Raw genomic sequence first — 19,586 nt, forward strand, 5'->3', positions numbered from 1 at the left:
AGAAACTGGTGGAATTCAATGGGCAAAATTGGGAAGTAATGATACCCAGGGTCTTATTCGCAGTCCAGAAGACTGTCAGACTTCCCTGGGTGTTTTCCCTTTGAGTTACTGCATGGAAGGGAACCCAGGATGTTTTGGATATGTTGAAGAAACCTGGGAGGAGAGCGGGGAGGCCATTTTACCCATTTCCCAAATGGCCCAGAAATTAAAAGCGCATATGGCATCAGTAAGGGAGATTGTAAAAAGACACTTAGGTCAAGCTCAAGAACAGCAAAAGGCAGTATATAATAAACATGATGTAACCCGATCCTTTTCTATCAGGCAATCAGTTTTAGTTCTCCTTCTGACAGTGGATAATAAGATAATTTCCTATGAAGTCCTAGAAAAAAAAAGTCCTCTGTACTATCAAATCTCCCAAGCTGGTAGGCGTCAGAAAAACCAAGTCTATCTTGTTAATCTCCTGGAAGAATGGAAAGTAGATCCCAGTGAGACACCTACAGTCACTATGGCCACCCTCCTTACTGATCCAGAAATTTAGACCCAATTGATTTTACCTGAGTTGCCATTATCCCACCAAGAGGACATAGGCGACTTACTGGCTCAATTCCCTTAAGTGTTTTTTTAGAACAACCAGGGAGGGTCGATAATTTGTTCCATTTCTTCTGCACACCGGCAGGGAAAACTATCAACCTAAAGCCTTATAGGATCCCTGAAACCAGAAGAAACATTATTGAACAGGAGATAGAGGAGATGCTCAAGGCTGATATCATTGAGCCCTCTGAGAGTTCTTGGTCCTCCCCTATTTTCCTAGTTGCCAAACCTGATAACTCGTGGCAATTCTGTATAGATTTTAGGAAGCTGAACTCAATCTCCATCTTTGACAATGATCAAATTTCATGCATTGACGATTTAATCGAGAAGTTAAGGACAACCAAGTACATATCTTTTTTCGATTTAACAAAAAGATACGAGCAGGTCTCCTCAAATTCAGCAGATAAGGAAAAGCAGATAGGGCCTAGCTTAGCTCGGCCAACCATTCTGATTGCTCCCACTGCCAAACCGTGTCTGCGTTTGTGCCTACTTACCTTAGCATTCCTAAAAAATGTACTTTCCCAGGAGGCCACTGACTCGCCTTGCACTAGCCACTACTTTGATAGCAAATATATTGGTAAACTACCCTTACCATAGCCACCCTAACATTACACTAGCATCTTGTACAAGTAAAGAAAAGTTAACTAAACCAACTATGCAAGAACTATTGATAACACAACCATGTACTACTTTTGATAGAAATAGAAGACTCTGTGCAAGACTCTCTAAATTGTATGAACCCTTAGCTAGAACTTTAGTACCCGGTAACAACAGATCCACACCTGCCCCTGACACCCATACTCATAAATCTAAAGACAACCCTCTACAAACTACATAGAACTTGTCATCCATAGTCCCACCCTGCCATACTCTCAAAGGAGCATTAATAAGTGCGAGATCTTTGGTCGCCCATGCCATTGAGATAGCGGAGATCATGCAGTTAGAACAACTAGACTTTTTAGCAGTCACTGAATCCTGACTGCAAGCCGCTGCATGTCCAGCGCTTTCATTAGCTATCCCAAAAGGATATACTATCCTAAGATCAGACAGAGTTGATACACGAGGAGGAGGTATCACACTCATTTTAAAAGACAATTTACCAATTAGACTCACACCCCATCTGCCTTGCCCGAACAAGATTTCGCGGAGGACATCATCAATGAAAAACCCCCAGCAAGCCAGTCTATACCCCTTTTGAGTTTGGTCACTACTCACACCCGCTCAAACTAGGGCTGTGAACCCGAGGGTCGAAAAGCTTTTCCGCCCTTCTCCCACCGACCCGTTGTACATCAAGGGACATGCGATCCCAGACTCGCTGGTAGTCACTAACACTCGCAAAAGAGCAGGGGTTCCCCTCGCCACGGGTGAATCCCCCCCGGACAAGGAGTCTAAACGGCTGTATGCCTTAGGGAAACGGATTACGTCTGCGGCGGCTTATACCGCTCAATTGAATTGAACCTACTCAAGGAAGGCCTTCAAGAGGTTCCTGAACCTACCAGAGCCAAGCTTCTAGCTATTGTCTCGGAAGGTAAATTGGCCAATCAAAATGTGGTGAAGAATACCTTCGACTCCGCAGAGACAGCAGGCAGGTCTCTCACTCAGGGTACTCTCCTAAAACGGCATGCGTGGTTGCGTACGTCGGGCTTCAGGCCCGAAACCCAGGCATCCATTATCAACAAACCCATCGAAGAGGCCAACCTCTTTGGGAAGGCGGTGGACGATGCGTTGGAGACGGCCAAAAAGGAGCATGAAACTATTAAATCGCTGCACCAGATTTCCCAGAAACCCTCTTCGCATAGGGGCAATAATTCTTGGCGGTCCTTTCGAGGACAAGCCCGCGCCGCTCAGAACAATTTTGGCACTGGCACCTTCAACGCAAGTCAACCTTCTACAAGCTCCACCTACTACCCCCAAAGAGGTCAGAAGCGGGGTAGGAACAGGGGCAGAGGCTCCAATTCCAAGGGAGCGTCTACTGCCGGTCAGAAATGACCACCAAGTCCAGGTCCCCTCCCATGGCTCCCCGGTCAGGGGGGGTTTAACTTCTTTCCTCAAGGCATGGGAGGGGATAACTTCAGACCAGTGGGTCTTAAAGATGGTCGCCCACGGTTACTGCGTGGAATTCGCCCGATCTCCACAGTTCAGACCGCCGAAACATCGACGCCTTTCACCGGAACATATTCCAGTGGAGGAATGGGTAAGGGATCCCTGCTGCATCCAACTTAGCAGGAGCAATGTGATCAGGAATAGTCTCAAATGAACACTCTCAGATTCAGGTTCACGTCCTCTCCTCTCACTGCTGGTGTCAGCTAAAACACATCCTGGACTTGGAGCAGATGGTTCCGTTGCAAGGTCTTGATGTTTCTTGGCTGTCCTCCTAACCACAGTCAGTAGACATTCAGCACTCCCAATTGATGCTCAATGATGAATGGTTGAGACTCCCACGTGTGACTCAGCTTGTTCTGTCCACTCTTTCCCAGGGTGTGGATCAACACACAATCACTAGGCAGAAGACTTGCATCAATGTGCAAGATGCAAGGCAACTGAGGATCCGTGTAGCCCAGAATTGGTTTGAGGATTCGAGGAGCTCAAGTAGTGAGGGGCCACGTCTCCTTGAATGCCTCCTGGCATTAGTCGGTCCGCCTATCATCAAAGGGCTCATGTGGATTGTGTAAATGGTCTGCAGAGTTGATGGTAATCCTGCAGCTCATCTAGTTAGGCAGGTATCCTTTGATGAGGACAACAAGTGGTTGTGCGATGTTGGCAAATCCCACAGCAAATCTACATAGCAGTTAAAGAATTCAAGGAAACTCTGTGACTCCTTCAAGTTCTGAGGTCTTGACCAGGTGAGGAGGGCTTCCGTCTTTGCGGGATCTACAGGAATGCTGTCTACAGCGATAATGTTTCCGCTGCATTTAATGCTTGTTCAGCAACACTGGCATTTGTTCACACTGACCTTTAGCCTTTGCTCACTTAGGCGATCAAACACCTTCATGAGCCTCTTGTTGTGTTCCTCCAAGGTCCTTCTCAACAAAATAAAATCATTCACGTAAACCATTGCCTTCAGGTGGTTCATGTGACTGACAATCTTTTACATGAGGTGTTGGAAATTTGCTGGTGCACCAGAAACCCCTTGTATCCTGATGAATTTGTACAATCCAAGCAAGCAGGAGAATGCCGTTTTCTCAACACCCACAGGATGCATTGGGATTTGGTAGTACCCACTCCGCAGGTCCATGACCAAAATCGGTTTTCCCATCCTGATGTCCACCAAGAACGTCACATAGGACTACCATTTTAATACCAATATAGCTCAACATACGAAATATTTTCCATAGCCTTTATTGATGGAACTAATGACAAATGTTGCCAGTACTTGTAACATAACCATATGTGTTTATAGCTTGCTTGCCACCTCTTTGATATATGAAAATACATGCAAATATCAATGTAATATTGCAGCCGCGTTCAGCATATAACTGGTATTTACTGCTTACTGTTATTTCTACGCCTTCCCACAATTGCTGATTCTTGTGCATGTGAATGTATACTTGCATGATCAATCCTTAGGGAGTCTACTTTACTCCAATCTCATTAGGACACCCAATATCCTGCCATATGTATTGAGTGATTTTAGCCTTGGTCTCCACTTGCTAGGATTCTTTGCCAAGAAGGACCCTTTTTGGAATATTGATTTCTCTGTACCTAATGGTTGCGTTCACCATATTATAGCCAACCTCTTGATACCTATCCACTGTGATCCTGATTGAGCCCCGCTTTTTGACTACTGTACTGCTGTAATCCTGGGCGAGCCCCACATTTGCCTTTTGTATTACTGTATCCCTGGGAGAGCCCTGCATTTCCTTATTGCACTATTGTATTCCTTGGTGAGCCCTGCATTTGCCCATTGCATTGCTGTATTCCTTAGGGTGCCTCAGACTGAGCCACTGTATTATTGTACTATTTGGTGGGCCCCACATTTGCCTACTGTACTGCTGTATTCCTGGGTGAGCCCCACATTTGCCTATTGTATTATTGTACTAATGGGCGAACCCAGCATTCACCGAGTGTGTTGCTGTATGCCTGGGAGAGCCCCACAGCTGCCTATTGTGTTATTGTATTCCCTAGTGAGCCTCGCATTTTGAGCCCTACATTCCTGTATTCTATGGTGAGCCCCGCATTCGTCCATTGCATTGCTGTATTCTATAGTTGCTTCGCATCGAGACACTGCATTGTGATACTCTATGGTGTGCCCAGCATCTACCTATTGTATTGCTGTATTCTATGGCTATTTCTAAAGGTTTTATACTGCCATTTGAACCGTGCCACTGATTGTGGGACAGCTCTACTGGCACAGTAGCATACCAGACATCATGTCAGACACACCTGCTTCTGTATCGCTTTGAATTATGCCTCAAATGCCGCGCTACTGCTTCTGCAAACTTTACTGAGCTGTATCTCACCTGCGTACTGTATACCCCATGTTATCACCCCATGGGGAACATCCCCCCTCTTATATCTCCCAACCACAACATGCATGTTGCCTGCCTCCTCCTAGCTACCTTACTGTTCAGTCTAGCTCAGGCTCGCCATCACCTCACGCTGACCTATCATTCGACCTCAGAGCTTCCCAAAGTCACAACCATTATGAGCCTGCCCCCTTCACTAGGGATCAAACCGTAGAAATTCCTACCTTCCCTTAACACCAACTCATGTCACCTCAACATCAGACCCACAACATTCTTACCTGAACTGTCCAAAACCCCCAACTCCTCTAAGGTCAACACCAAACCGGATAGAGTAGCAACCCTAACTCCAGCACAATGAATTAATCTATATGCCAGGAAATGCACTCCTAACCAACCTTGCTCTACTATGGTCAGAAATGACAGGCTCTGCTAGACTTAACAATAACCTTGCCCTACAGTCTAACCCGCAAGACAAACCTTGCACTCCTAACTTGATACATTTCGCAACCTCAAAGACACCCAAGAAAAATAGACTCTCTAGAAAAAATTTAAACCAACCCCCCCGCCCATGACTATCCCCCATCTAAAAGGAGGTCTAATCAATGCCATGCCACAGACATAGTCTATCTAATCACCACAGGTGACCTAGACTTCCTAGCTGTATCCAAGACCTGGCTACATGAAGCAGCAGGACCCTCCCTCGTGTTGGCCGTACCAGTCAACTTCACCATTGTGAGAGCTGACAGAGTCTCGTTGCAAAGGGAGTGGCATCGCCTTTATCACCAAATCTAGCCTACGGCTCAGAGCAACCCCCTCGCCCACTCTTAAGTCCTGTGAACTACTTACAGTTAAGCTTCCCACGTCCAAGACTAGCACCCTTACAATTCACTTAATATACAGACCCCCTGGCCTTATTGGTACCTACGAAGAAGACGTCATGACATTACTTTCAGACAACATCAAGCCCTCATCCCAAATCTTGCTGCTAGGTGATTTCAATTTGGGTTCTTCATGACCCTAACCATACACGAACCAAGGCACTACACAACGTCTTAACTGAACTGGGCCTTACTCAAAGAGTCAATCAACCTACTCACCAGAAAGATAGAACTCTTGACTGGGTAGCGGATATCAATACAGAGACACCCATATCATCTATCCTACCCTTAACTTGGACAGATCACCTTCTCATCTCCTTCACCACTCAGACCAAACGAGTAGAAACCAAAACCAAACTGATAGTGCCGGCCCTCCCTACGAGGAGCAAACAAAATATAACTACCGACAGGCTCTTGCCTCTCCTACTACCCACCTTGAACACCGCTTCAGAATCAGTGGACCCAGCCAAACTAGTTGAAATGTACAACGCCACCATGACCTCTGCGCTAGACGCCATCGCGCCTCTCAAACTGCGTAAAGGCAAACCCAAAGCCCATCTCAACACCTGGTTCACCCCACAGTTACAAATCATGCACGCAGAAAAAAGAAAACTCGAAGTTTATGGAGAAATCTCCCATCAAAAGAAAATAAACTCCATTTAACCGAATCAGCAAGTAAATACAAAGCTGAAATCCTTTGAGCTAAAAGAGAAACTTACAACAACCGGATCAGCAAAGCCAGTTCCAACACCAAGGAAATCTTAACGATCCTGAGGGAACTGGAATCCCTCATAACCCCTGAAGATCCCTGTACCAAGGATAAAATATGTTGCAGAGACATTCAAAATGCTCTGCAAAAAAAAATAGACACCCTCCAAAAAAAGATTGTAGCCAAAAGTCTCAATTTTGCCAAACCTGACTCAGACCCAGAAACGGCAAAACCCCAATTGAAATGCACTCCTGAATTCAAATTCTCACGAGTTACAATCATAGAGGTGGAAAAAACCATCACATCTCTCAAGCCTTCCAGATGCTAAGGCGACATCTGCCCCCCCCCACAAATAATTAAAGAAGCTGCCAGAGACCTTGCCCCATTTATGACAAAATTAATAGACGCTTCATTTCGTACCTGCAAATTCCCAACCAACCTGAAGGACGCCTGGGTCATACCCTTGCTAAAGAAAGCCTCCCTAGACCCAACCATCCCCACAAATTACAGGCCAATTACACGGTCCCATTCCTCATTAAAATTGTAGATAAGGTGGCCTACCTACAGATCCAGCACTTTCTGAAAACAAATAACCTCCTAGGACTCAGACAATCAGGCTTCAGACCACTTCATGGTACTGAAACCGCCCTGATCAACCTAAAAATGCAAATTGACTTACTCAAGGACAAAAGGCAATATGCCCTGCTCCTCCTACTTGACGGCCGCCTTCGACTTGGTGGACCACACTATTGTCTGCAAGCACCTTTCCACTGCGGCTAACATCTCGCACGAAGCCACTGATTGGATCCAACCCTTTCTTAACAGGTCGATGAGGGTCTTCTCTCAGGCACCTGCGCTGACCCCTCCCCAATCACATGCAGTGTGCCTCAGAGATCTTGTGTGTCCCCCATGTATAATATATTCACTAAACCGCTATTCGACAAACTGGACCGTCTACGGATCATCTACACCAACAATGCAGATGATACCCAGATACTACTCCCACTATCAGGCGACTACGACCGAGATCTAGCCTTCCTAAACAACACCTACCAAGTCATGGATGGCGGTCCATGGATTATGCCTGAATGACGAAAAGACAGAAATCCTAATCCTAGGTGCTCCAGCCCAACTCAATAAACTCGATGCACAATACTCTGCATTATTATTGATGGCATCACCATCAAAGTGGCTAAAGAGACTAAAACCCTAGGCTTCTACTTAGACTCCACCCTGAACATGGGAAAACAAGTCAACGCCACTTCATCCACCACAGCGTACACTTGTAAGCCTATACATGCCTGAAAATCTTACTTATCCACTAAGAGCAGCAGCACCCTAGCGATAGCCCTAATTATGTCGAAACTCGACTACTGCAATGCCCTCAATGCCTGATATTCCTCTTCACATCTCGTGGTCGGTGGCCCACCTGAGTAGGGTCTCAGGCAGATATAGGGTCCATGTTCTGCTGGTGTCATGATACCCTCATTCAAAATATGCTTGAAAGCATTTGCCATGGAGGAAGAGTTCAGTATGGTGCCTCTATCCTCTGGTGTAGAACTGGTGCATGCTACACCCAGGTGAACTAGGGTTGCTTGTTGGTGCAGCTATGATGGCACCTACAGCGGTCACTGCAGGGTGAATGCATGCAGTGTTGGTCAAGGAAGGGCAGGGCAGGGCCTGAGCTAGGCATAGGTGGTGTGGATGGTAGGCTAGCCTTTAACAGTGGCCAGGTGTTTAATGCCCAAAGAGGATAGGACAATATTGGGTAACACCTGTGGATGGTAAGGGGCAATGTCTCAGCGTCGACTTTCATAGGGCCATGGCAGACCAGGATGCTGGTCCCTGCTAGGCCAAGGTCTTTACCCAGGCACTTGACCTAGCCTGTGAGGGACTCGAGGGACTCTAGGGACACCGTCATTTTGAGCACCTGTTGTAGGGGTGTGCTCCATGCGACATCACCTATAATTAATTAATGGTCAGTCTTAAACCCCTCACGCTCAGCCCAGCTGGCTGCTGGAACCCCATTAATGAAGATGGTGCCTTTCTATCTGCTGTGGTGGCAAATCACAATTATTACAAGAATATAATCAAATCCTTTTCCACAAATGTGCACAAAATAAAAATTGAAATTTACACTAGAAATATGTACACTAACTCAGAGTAGAGAAAGAGTAGGTATGCCTAGGTCGGTGGGTAAGGTCGGATAGGTATAGGCATACCAGAGGTGAGCTCAGCATTGCCTCCAAGAAATGTAAGAGGGGTGGTCTTGCCGTGCTCCACCCATGCATCTGCATAAGGTTTGGTGGTGAAGGTCATGATGGCTAGCTTCCAAACCACATTTTCCCCCTTTTGTCTCCTGACAGGGGGAGCAAGAGACTGGATGCTCAGGGGCACACGATATTAACTACGGGCATCCTTGCCCTGAAAGCACTAAATGCACCCTGCACCTTGGCCAAGTTATCTTTTGAATTTTGGGCCGTGGTCTCTGAAGCAACAACAAATCTCCTAAATGGAGTTGAGGGACAGCTTCAACATGCTGGTAAAGAAGGACAGTCGTGAATTTCATGTTAAATAAATGGGCACAGTGAAGTAGGTGAAATGTGGCAGATGTTTGGCAGAAATGTAAAGGATTCACCTCCAGCTATGAACTGGAGCTAACTCTGCTGACTTTCTACCCATTTTCAGTGAAATTACTGCGGCAGAATTACTGCTGCAGTAATTCTGCCAAAAATGCCCCATAGAGTCCAATGTGAAAAAATGGAAACATACTCTGCCATCACCACGTGTAATCCAGCGCTAAATCTGCCAGACCAAGTGGAAGTAACCGAAAGTCCAGTGGATTTACAGACAGAATACTGCCCAACTCGTAATGACCCCCATTGTCAGGTGAGATTTCGTTCGATTGCTGATTTGGTCATGTACTAAGTAGAGCTTGATGTAACGTTACCATTACATGAGTTCAAATTAACATAAAACACACTCGGGCCTATAAATACTTTCTTAAATTATTTCAACATCTTCACAAAACCTCTCTTTTTCTTCCTTGAAGCATAATATATCTGTAAGGCATGTAATGTCAAAGAGCCCACGTATGAAAACTTTAATATCATTATACATCTTCATTAAGGAGACTTCAACATCATCACACACTATCCATGTGAGGACTTCAATATCATCACATATCAACCCTGTGGGGACCTCAACATCAGCACACACCATCCACGTGAGGACTTCAACATCATCACATATCATCCCTGTGGGGACCTCACCATCAGCACACACCATCCATGTGAGGACTTCAATATCATCACATATCAACTCTGTGGGGACCTCAACATCAGCACACACCATACACGTGAGGACTTCAATATCATCACATATCATCCCTGTGGGGACCTCACCATCAGCACACACCATCCATGTGAGGACTTAAATATCATCACATATCATCCCTGTGGGGACCTCACCATCAGCACACACCATCCACGTGAGGACTTAAATATCATCACATATAAACCCTGTGGGGACCTCAACAACAACACACACCATCCATGTGAGGACTTAAATATCATCACATATCAATGCTGTGGGGACCTCAACATCAGCACACACCATCCATGTGAGGACTTAAATATCATCACAGATCATCCCTGTGGGGACCTCACCACCAGCACACACCATCCATGTGAGGACTTAAATATCATCACATATCAACCCTGTGGGGACCTCAACATTAGCACACACCATCCATTTGAGGACTTAAATATGATCACATATCAACCCTGTGGGGACCTCAACATCAGCACACACCATCCAGTTGGAGGATTCAATATCATTGCATTCCAACTCTATGGGACCTTGAGCATAATTACAAACTATTCTTATGGGGCCTAATATGCCATGACACACCATCCCTGTGAGGACCTCTTTGTCATCAAACAACATCCCAACGGAGACCTCATCATGACCACGCACCATCCTTTTGGTGGACTCAGTACCATCATATCAGCTCTTTTGGGACTTCAGCATCATTACATACTATTCGTATTCACATACCCTTGTATGGCCAATTGGGTGCATCTGTGGCTTCATTTGCATCACCTGAATGCATTTTCCTTCGCCTTTTGGGTATTTTTGGTTAAAATCGGCCACTATTTTTGGCTGTGTTTCGTTCAGTATTTTAACCTGAAGATAGGATGGAATAAGCATTTTTATTTCCAGCTCTAATTCCACTTGAGGATGTATCCCCGGGGGAATTATCACTGGTTTTCATGGCTTATTCCTCCAGTGCTAAATTCTTCAGGGTTAATTCCACCAGAGGAATTAGCGTCCATTTTCAATAACCTGTATATCAGCAGACTGATCAAAGTGGCGGCAATTCCACTACTGCCACTTTGGCCCTTAGAGATGAACTTGTAATGAAACCAAATTAGTATCAATTAAACATTAACCCTGTGAATATGTTTGTGTAATCAGACAAAATGTGATGCCAACATTCAATTAATTCACATATCAGACTATAGACAAGATGACATCAGTGCACATAATGTGTTGTCTTCACAGTGTGGAATTCAATATCATCACACGCCACCCCTATGGGGACTTCAACAAAATCACAGAAAAATAAGGAACTAAAGTAAGTCACATTGTGATTGGTTTGTTACAAAGTAGCCAATGCTTAAAATGAATCTGGAAGTGTGTTGTGCAATGAGGGAAGACGTATGTTGCGTATCAATTATATTCAATTCTGTAAACATACAAAATACACAAAAAACAGCTTAATTTCATTCTTTTACATTTAAACGCAGAGTTCAGGCCATTTAAAACACAATTGAATTTGTGTATAAATGGTTCCCATGAATCTGCTGTCTAAGTATGTAGGGCATCTGATTTATCAAGTGTGTTTAAATTCCTGTCCGTGTGTTGATGACTGCAATACCACACCCAGCCTGCGGGGGCAGAGCTGAGTAAAAAATCAACACACCAAAATAAACACAGGTCCCCACAAAGCCATATTTTTAAAAGTTCTAAAAATTGGCACAGATGTCTTTAAGTTGTTTTAAGTCATTTGGAAGGCAGTACCATGTGGGGACTTGGGTTTAGGTCCCCACAGTGAAATCAAGTCCCCACAGCATGTGCATGTTTACACACCCGAGTCTCTCTCTCTCTCTCTCTCTCTCTCTCTCTCTCTCTCTCTCTCTCTATCTCTCTCTCTCTCTCTCTCTCTCGGTACACTTCAAGTTTGCCAGTGGGGGCCGCGGAAGGCCTGACCTTCTGTGAGTTTAGGCCCCTAACGGCAGACAAATGTCTGACTCACCGGCGCTGTTACTAACGGTGCCGGTTATTTAGGAAGCCCCTTCCCACGGAGTCCTATAGGACTCCATGGGATGGGATTTCCCAAATCATTGTGTGAGGCTATAGGACTCCATGGCAATGGGACCTTACCAGCACTCCACTGCCTGTAATATCCCAGTAATGCTGGGATATCGGGTGGTGGAGACAGTAAGTGCAGTTTGCTGGTACCGGCAGAATACCTGCAAACTTATAATCAGGGCCATGATCTCCTTTGAAGAAAGAAAATAGCCGGGTTTTTAGTTTACTTGTAAATGTTAAAAAGCCTAGTTAAAAAGGCACTGAATTCCATAGACGAGGTGCTAGAACCGAAAAGGACAGTCTTATTCTTCATCATGTGCAGTACCAAGAACAGACACGGATACAGAGTGTGGCCAAGGGAATAAAGGGGAGGTTTACATATCAGAAAATAAGGGCCCTACTCATGACTGGCCCAGTGAATTAAGCACAGACATATTAATCAAAGGCAGAACCCTCAATTTTACACCTATAATGGCTGCCAACCTGTGACAGGCTTTGAGGTCAGAGGAGAAGTGGCATCACTCAACTTCACCCACCACCACCCAGTAGGTTGCTGCGTACTTCACCAACTGAATACTGCAGAATGTACTTTGATTGCCCAGAATCAAGTGTGCTATCATAAACTAAAATGTGTGTTATCATAAACTAAGAAGTGTGTTATCATAATCGAAGAAGTGTGTTATCATAAACGAAGAAGTGCGTTATCATAAACTAAGAAGTGTGTTATCCTAAACTAAGAAGTGTGTTATCATAAACTAAGAAGTGTGTTATAATAAATGAAGAAGTGTCTTATCATAAACTAAGAAGTGTGTTATCATAAACTAAGAGGTGTGTTATCATAAACTAAGAAGTGTGTTATCATAAATGAAGAAGTGTCTTATCATAAACTAAGAAGTGTGTTATCATAAACTAAGAGGTGTGTTATCATAAACGAAGAAGTGCGTTATCATAAACTAAGAAGTGTGTTATCCTAAACTAAGAAGTGTGTTATCATAAACTAAGAAGTGTGTTATCATAAATTAAGAAGTGTCTTATCATAAACTAAGAAGTGTGTTATCATAAACTAAGAAGTGTGTTATCATAATCGAAGAAGTGTGTTATCATAAACGAAGAAGTGCGTTATCATAAACTAAGAAGTGTGTTATCCTAAACTAAGAAGTGTGTTATCATAAACTAAGAAGTGTGTTATCATAAATGAAGAAGTGTCTTATCATAAACTAAGAAGTGTGTTATCCTAAACTAAGAAGTGTGTTATCCTAAACTAAGAAGTGTGTTATCATAAATGAAGAAGTGTCTTATCATAAACTAAGAAGTGTGATATCATAAACTAAGAGGTGTGTTATCATAAACTAAGAAGTGTGTTATCATAAACTAAGAGGTGTGTTATCATAATCGAAGAAGTGTGTTATCATAAACGAAGAAGTGCGTTATCCTAAACTAAGAAGTGTGTTATCCTAAACTAAGAAGTGTGTTATCATAAACTAAGAGGTGTGTTATCATAAACTAAGAAGTGTGTTATCATAAATGAAGAAGTGTGTTATCATAAACTAAGCTTCTCCACTAATCTCATGATTGAGAAAGACAGGAGTGCAGAAATCTTATTGAGAATTTGCCATCGGTAAAAAAAGGAGGCAACTCTAACTAAGACTTTAAACGTACACCAGAGCTGTGCGGTGAATTTGCAGACAGACGGAAGCGGTTCATGGAACTTACCCAAACTGGCATGACCATAAATAAGAGCTACTACTACAAGGTGGATCTCAGAATTGACAGCATTAACATTTAACCAGTTTGCACCCCTCCAATCACTGGTGACTCTTTAAAAGGCAGGGAACCCAGATCCCATCCAAATTGACGAGGACTTGAGTCTCATCTACAAAGAGACCAGAAATCACCGGAAGAATTGTATGAGCACAAACAAAGGTTATATAAAAACAAATAAAAAATGGAACCTTGTGGGAAAACAACACGAAGAGGGTGATAAGAAAAGACAAAAAACGATAAAGCCACTCCCTGTAGGTCAACAATCAAAAATGAGGAAATCCACTCCAAGGCCTGCCTCCAGTCCAGATTACAACAGATCTATATTGTATTGCCTTAAACATGATATAATGCATTCAGACTACATGAAGGCTTATGCAGGCTACAGAGCATGACTGCTGGCACTGGTCCTGCTCTCGATGCAGGTGGGGACACTTAACGCAGGAGTCACCTGCCGGAAAATTTCAGCCACCTTAAGCATGAATCTGAAGAAACAGGAGAACAGCTTACCAAATCCGTCAATGTCCAGGTTCTGCTTCATGACCACGTCGAGAAAGCTTTCCCCCACCTTGCCAGTGGCGGTCAGGGTCTCTCCATCCCTGTTGATGAAATGCACTGTGATGTTCTCGTCAGATACCCTGCAGAGAAAGGTAAAGGTAATCAGGACATATAAATCAATGCTAGCATGGAATATTATCCTGCATCTGAGATCACTCTGAATGGCCCAATATTAGGTCATATTGAGCTTCCCAAATGATATTCAGGGTACACCCTTTACAAAAAAAACATACATCTTATTAAAACACCATACCACTAAGTCAACCATTCATGCCAGTACGCTAATTGATATTGATATTTTATTTCGATCGTGCTCGGTCACAAGTGTTTCAGAGCGCGACAAAGCAAGGGAGGGGAACAGGGGAGAACACAACAGCGATCTTACTAGGCCCAGTGACATTGAGAACGCGCAAGTGCAAAGGAGAGGGGGAGGGGAAAAGTGCATGGAAGGGGGATAAGTGGAAAGTGCAAAGCAGAGGAGAAACAGATAAATAGCAATAAATAAATAAATAATAAAGGCAACAAACAGTGGTAGTTCAGCCAGCAATTTGCAAGTGCTAGGTTTAAGGCAGCAGACAGGGTAGGTATGATAAGTGCAGGAAGAAAAAGGGGGGGGGGGCTGTATGGGTACAGATACAGACCCCAGTGCAAGGGGTGGCCCGGAGGCAGTGCGGAAGGGTGAGCAGGTACCAGGGCCCAGAGGACAGAGGGTGGCCAGGTGCACGGTGCCAAGAGAGAACAGATCAGCAGGGGAGAGGGGGAGCAAAGGCAGAAGAAAAGAGGAAGGTCGCGATGACATTTTGAGCAGAGCCGCTGTGTTAAATTTAGCTGCATTCATGTTTGAGTATAGCCTCTCTATGCATACTAGATGCATTTCTTTTTAGTATGATATGATATGGCATTTATAACACGCCTATACACAAGTGTTTCACTATAGCCACTACCTTGAATTTAGCTGCATCCCTGAATATAGTCATTGTATAAATATTAGCTGCATCTTTAAATGTAGCCTTTGCTTCGAACTTGGCTGAATTTTCGAGCATAGCCACTGCGTTGAATTTAGTGGCATCTTTAATAATAGCCACTGTGTTGAACTTAGCTTCATTTTTTAGCATAGCCACTGTATAAATACTAGCTGCATTTTGAGTATAGCCTCTGTATAAAATGAAATTTAGCTGCATTTGAGTATAGCCACTGTGCTGAATTTAGCTGCATTTTCTGAGTATAGACTGTTCGGAATTCACATCTGGTTCCCCGCTACCCGGCGTACTACTCCAAGGCTTACCGCGTCCTGTGGAGTGTTCCGGTTCTATGAAGATTGGGGAGCCTGTGGCTCAGATCCCAAGAAGTACGGCAGTATTGACATTACAAATCATCACGTCAGCATGTAGTACACTATGGAGTAAGGTGCTTTCCTCAAGCTGCAAGGCATGATCACGTGACACTGATGCGTCATACCAGGAAGCACAAAAGGCACAACGAGACACCACTTTTGGTGTTCTTGCACCGGTTTTGCTCTCTGGAACCCAACAATGGAAGTAACAGACTTTTGATAAACAAGTTAGTATTAGGTATTTAGTTAGTCATTTGTTCTTGTTTTGGATAATCTTCCAGTCTATGTTTTGCTATACTGTGAGTGTCTTTGGAAGTAGAGCGTTCATGATAGCAAAGAATTAATCAAAATCAATTTTATTAAACTATGACATAGATTTCTAAAAATGTCAATAAATCAAAACAGGAACATTCACTGAAGAGCCGGCAAAAACAGTACAGAGACTGCCTTAAGGTGCACCAGGCAGAGGGCTTTACTCCAGCCTTCAGATATATGAGCAGCTATCTATGCTTGAAGGAAGATACAAAACGAATATCTCGGCACCTGTGCCTACACAGAATCCACCTGGAATGCTAACCCAAAAACAATTGGCATGTAAAGCCTTTCCAATAAGATACTAAAATTCAGACCCACATCCTGAACATGAAAAGATGGATCGGGCACAGGAAATATGTTCCTGTTGGATTACTCGATGTAAACTTGCATAAGACATCACATCAGGAATAACACCTACAAAAATGAGCAGGCAATTCTCTTGCGGACTCATCGCGAACCTATATGGATCTCCCTACAAGTGTCGGGCAGTTTAGGTGTCGGTTTTAAAAGAAAGAATATATGACACACAGATTCATTGTTTGCAAAAATACATATGCACTTTGTTATATCTACTCTTTTCCATATTTTTGTAATTTACAGATCCTGACTATGAAAATAGCTCCTGGGGAATTATCAGCAAAATAAGCACAAGAACAGAAACATGTAGAGCAAATGGTTATATAATGCTCTATAAGACCACGAATGTAATACCAACCATAATCACCTCCTAGGATAGGAGAGAAGATGAATTACTGTATCTTAGTCATTTGAGAGGTTCATAGACACTTTTTGAGATAATTATTCTGTGTGACTATAACAGGAGTCATATTTAGACCTAGTAGAATTGCACTAAAGCACTTTGTGCTTTGTTTATTAATTTGCTATGCAGATTTTTCTGTTTGGATTAAACGAAACTTTTAGAAATATATGTCATTGTTTAATACAATAGATTTTTATAGATTCTATGTTTTCATGAACGCTCTACTTCCAAAGACACAGCCATAAACCCCTATCTACCTTAATTAATAGTATTTCAAGAACCTGGGTCTGGGTCAGGTATCTACACTATTCCCCTTACTTTTCTTAGCGTCTTTGCTATACTGGGATCCTTCACTTAAAGAAGGAGTCCCTAACGTGAAGACCTTCTGTCTAACCTTGACTCCAACATTCCCTCCGTCCTCATCCTTCTCGATCTCTCCTCTGCTTTCGACACGGTCAACCATACCATCCTGCTCAATCTTCTGTGTGACAACCTGGGTATCACCGATCAGGCTGTGCGCTGGCTGACCTCTTTCCTTTCTGATCAACCCTCCCAGGTAACACTTGGGTCCTTCCTATCCGCCATCTCCCTCTCTACCTGTGGTGTTCCCCAGGGGTCTAACCTCTCGCCCTTGCTTTTCAACCAATACCTGGCACCTCTCGCCTACTGCATTTCCATTTTCTGGTCAAACTTCCAGTGCTATGCTGATGACACCCAACTAATTTTCAGGCTTCCTTTAGCCACTCCCACGCCTTCCCTCATTGCTGATTGCCTAACCACCATTCAAAATTGGTGTGCTGCCAAAGATCTTTGTCTAAATGCAAACAAGACTGAGATCCTCCTCATTGGTAGACCTTCACCATCCTTTCCCCGCATTCTATGGCCGGCCTCCCTTGGCCCTGCTCCTACCCCTACCTGTGAGGCTAAGAACCTCAGGGTCATCTTTGACTCCACACTTTCCTTCTCTGCACGCATCTCTGATGTCTCTAAAAAGTCAAACTTCTTGCTACACCTCCTTAGAGGTAATCTGCCTTTCCTCTCCTTCCGCCAGAAGCTCACTGTCTCCCAAGCTCTGGTTCTCTCTAGGTTGGACTACTCTAACGGGCCAATTCTAAATCTACCTACCTCCACTCTTCGCCCTTTACAACTAATCCAGAACAGGACTGTGAGACTTGTCCTCAGCCTCAAGCCCTCGGATCGTATCACTCCAGCTCTGAAATCCCTTCATTGGCTCCCAGTGGATGCAAGGATTACATTTAAAACCCTTGTCGGGGGGAAATTCTGCCGGGGTCGGCCGGGCCGTCCGCAGACCTCCGGGCAGGGAGGCCCCAACTCCTCCCGTATATCCCAGATGAGATAGAGTATGAGACACACACAAGGAGCAAGGCGACTCTGCTGTTTATTATGCAAACGGCAGGGATGGGTCAAGGAGCGCACGCGTTCGTCCTGACACACACAATTGTGGGGCTCGCAGGCCCTTTTTACTGCATTATGACGCGCTACTTGCGTCACTTCAGAAAGTTAACAAAAAAACCTATCGCCACTCTTAATTGGTTGCTCGAGTGGTAGGGTTAGTATAGTACACATATAGAGAATGATATTAGTGGTCAAGGTGTAGTCAGGTGGTATATCTGGGTTGTCCCTATAATTAGATACATAAGAATTGTTACATGAAGACCTCTGAGGATTGGCTAATGTTACTGACGTCTGAGATAAGAGCCCCATGTTCTGATTGGTGCATCCGTGAGCTCCCCAGCCTGGGACCACCGTTGTTCCCAGCTCTCGGTGTACCTGTGGTTGCAACAATGTTTCAATATGGGTACGTGCAGACAATGTGAGGATTTATTCATAGGTGGAAGGCTGACCGCTCCCACTGTAGCAGGTGTTCATTGAGCCTTTCACGTGTCTCGGCCTGTGTCTCGTAGTGAGGGACCCAGACGCCTTTTCTCTCCTGGGTTTTGGCATCTCGTCAGGTTCGGCTTGGTCACGTGGGGCGGGACCGTGTTTGAGGCACAATTCTGCACAATTAATATTGCTTTTCCACTGTGTGTCTGGTTTAATTTGTAGATATGACTTTAACGTTGGTATGCGGAGTGCGAGGTTGCAACATCGTGCCTTTGATGATTTGTTCTTGGATGTGGGTTTGCAACATTGCGACCTTGGCTGATTTCTCCACCAGGCTCATTCTGCAGGATCAGCAACCTGACTTTTGCTTTGTTAATGTCCACGGGAACTCTTGCTTGAGGCCTACTTGGGCCTGGTGTATAGTGATCCATTTCGGACATGGGTGCTTTAGGTCATAGTGGCATATATTTCCATGACCAGTATCGTGTTTCTATTATACCTCTCATGGTGGTAACGGGTTTCAAGAGAAGCGTGAGCAAGCGGCGTTATAGATGAGTTCATGATGCATCTTGCGTTTCTGCATTCTGAAAGCCTATGTAAAAATAATAAAGATGTACGTCCGTGAGTATGTCTGTCGCCTATGTCAGAGCACTGAGTATGTTCTTCGTGTAGATTGGTGTGGAAATGTTAAGTGTGTATATTTGTACAGATGTGCTTCCCGTCGTTTAGGTCGTCATGGCATCTTTAACGACGTGTGGTTTTTAGTCTAGCTGATCCGAGCCGCAGGTGTCGGCATGGCCAGTGCGGACTGCTGGGCAGGCAGGTGGACACATCCGTATGTTCCTGTACCAGGGTACCTGGTCGTCTGGTAACTGGACAAACTCTTCTCGCGGCGGGTGTCTGGCCCGTGACCCTCTAGGCCAAGCGCGAGAGGTGAAGGACGGGAGCCTGGTCTTCCATTCTCCCACTTCAGTCCCCCCTCTGGTCGACTTGT

General features: G+C 44.4%; 1 protein-coding gene across 1 annotated transcript in view; it reads right to left on the reverse strand.

The window, feature by feature from the left end:
- LOC138480784 (adrenodoxin-like) overlaps positions 1-19,586 on the reverse strand; it is a 364,929-nt gene that overhangs the window by 195,964 nt on the left and 149,379 nt on the right. The window contains exon 2 of the mRNA XM_069612526.1: positions 14,292-14,419. Coding sequence (XP_069468627.1) covers positions 14,292-14,419 — 128 coding nt within the window. The remainder of the gene's footprint in view (positions 1-14,291; positions 14,420-19,586) is intronic.

The sequence above is a fragment of the Ambystoma mexicanum genome, chromosome 5p, assembly GCF_040938575.1.
Source record: "Ambystoma mexicanum isolate Mex_15411 chromosome 5p, UKY_AmexF1_1, whole genome shotgun sequence".
NCBI classification, from domain to species: Eukaryota; Metazoa; Chordata; class Amphibia; order Caudata; family Ambystomatidae; genus Ambystoma; species Ambystoma mexicanum.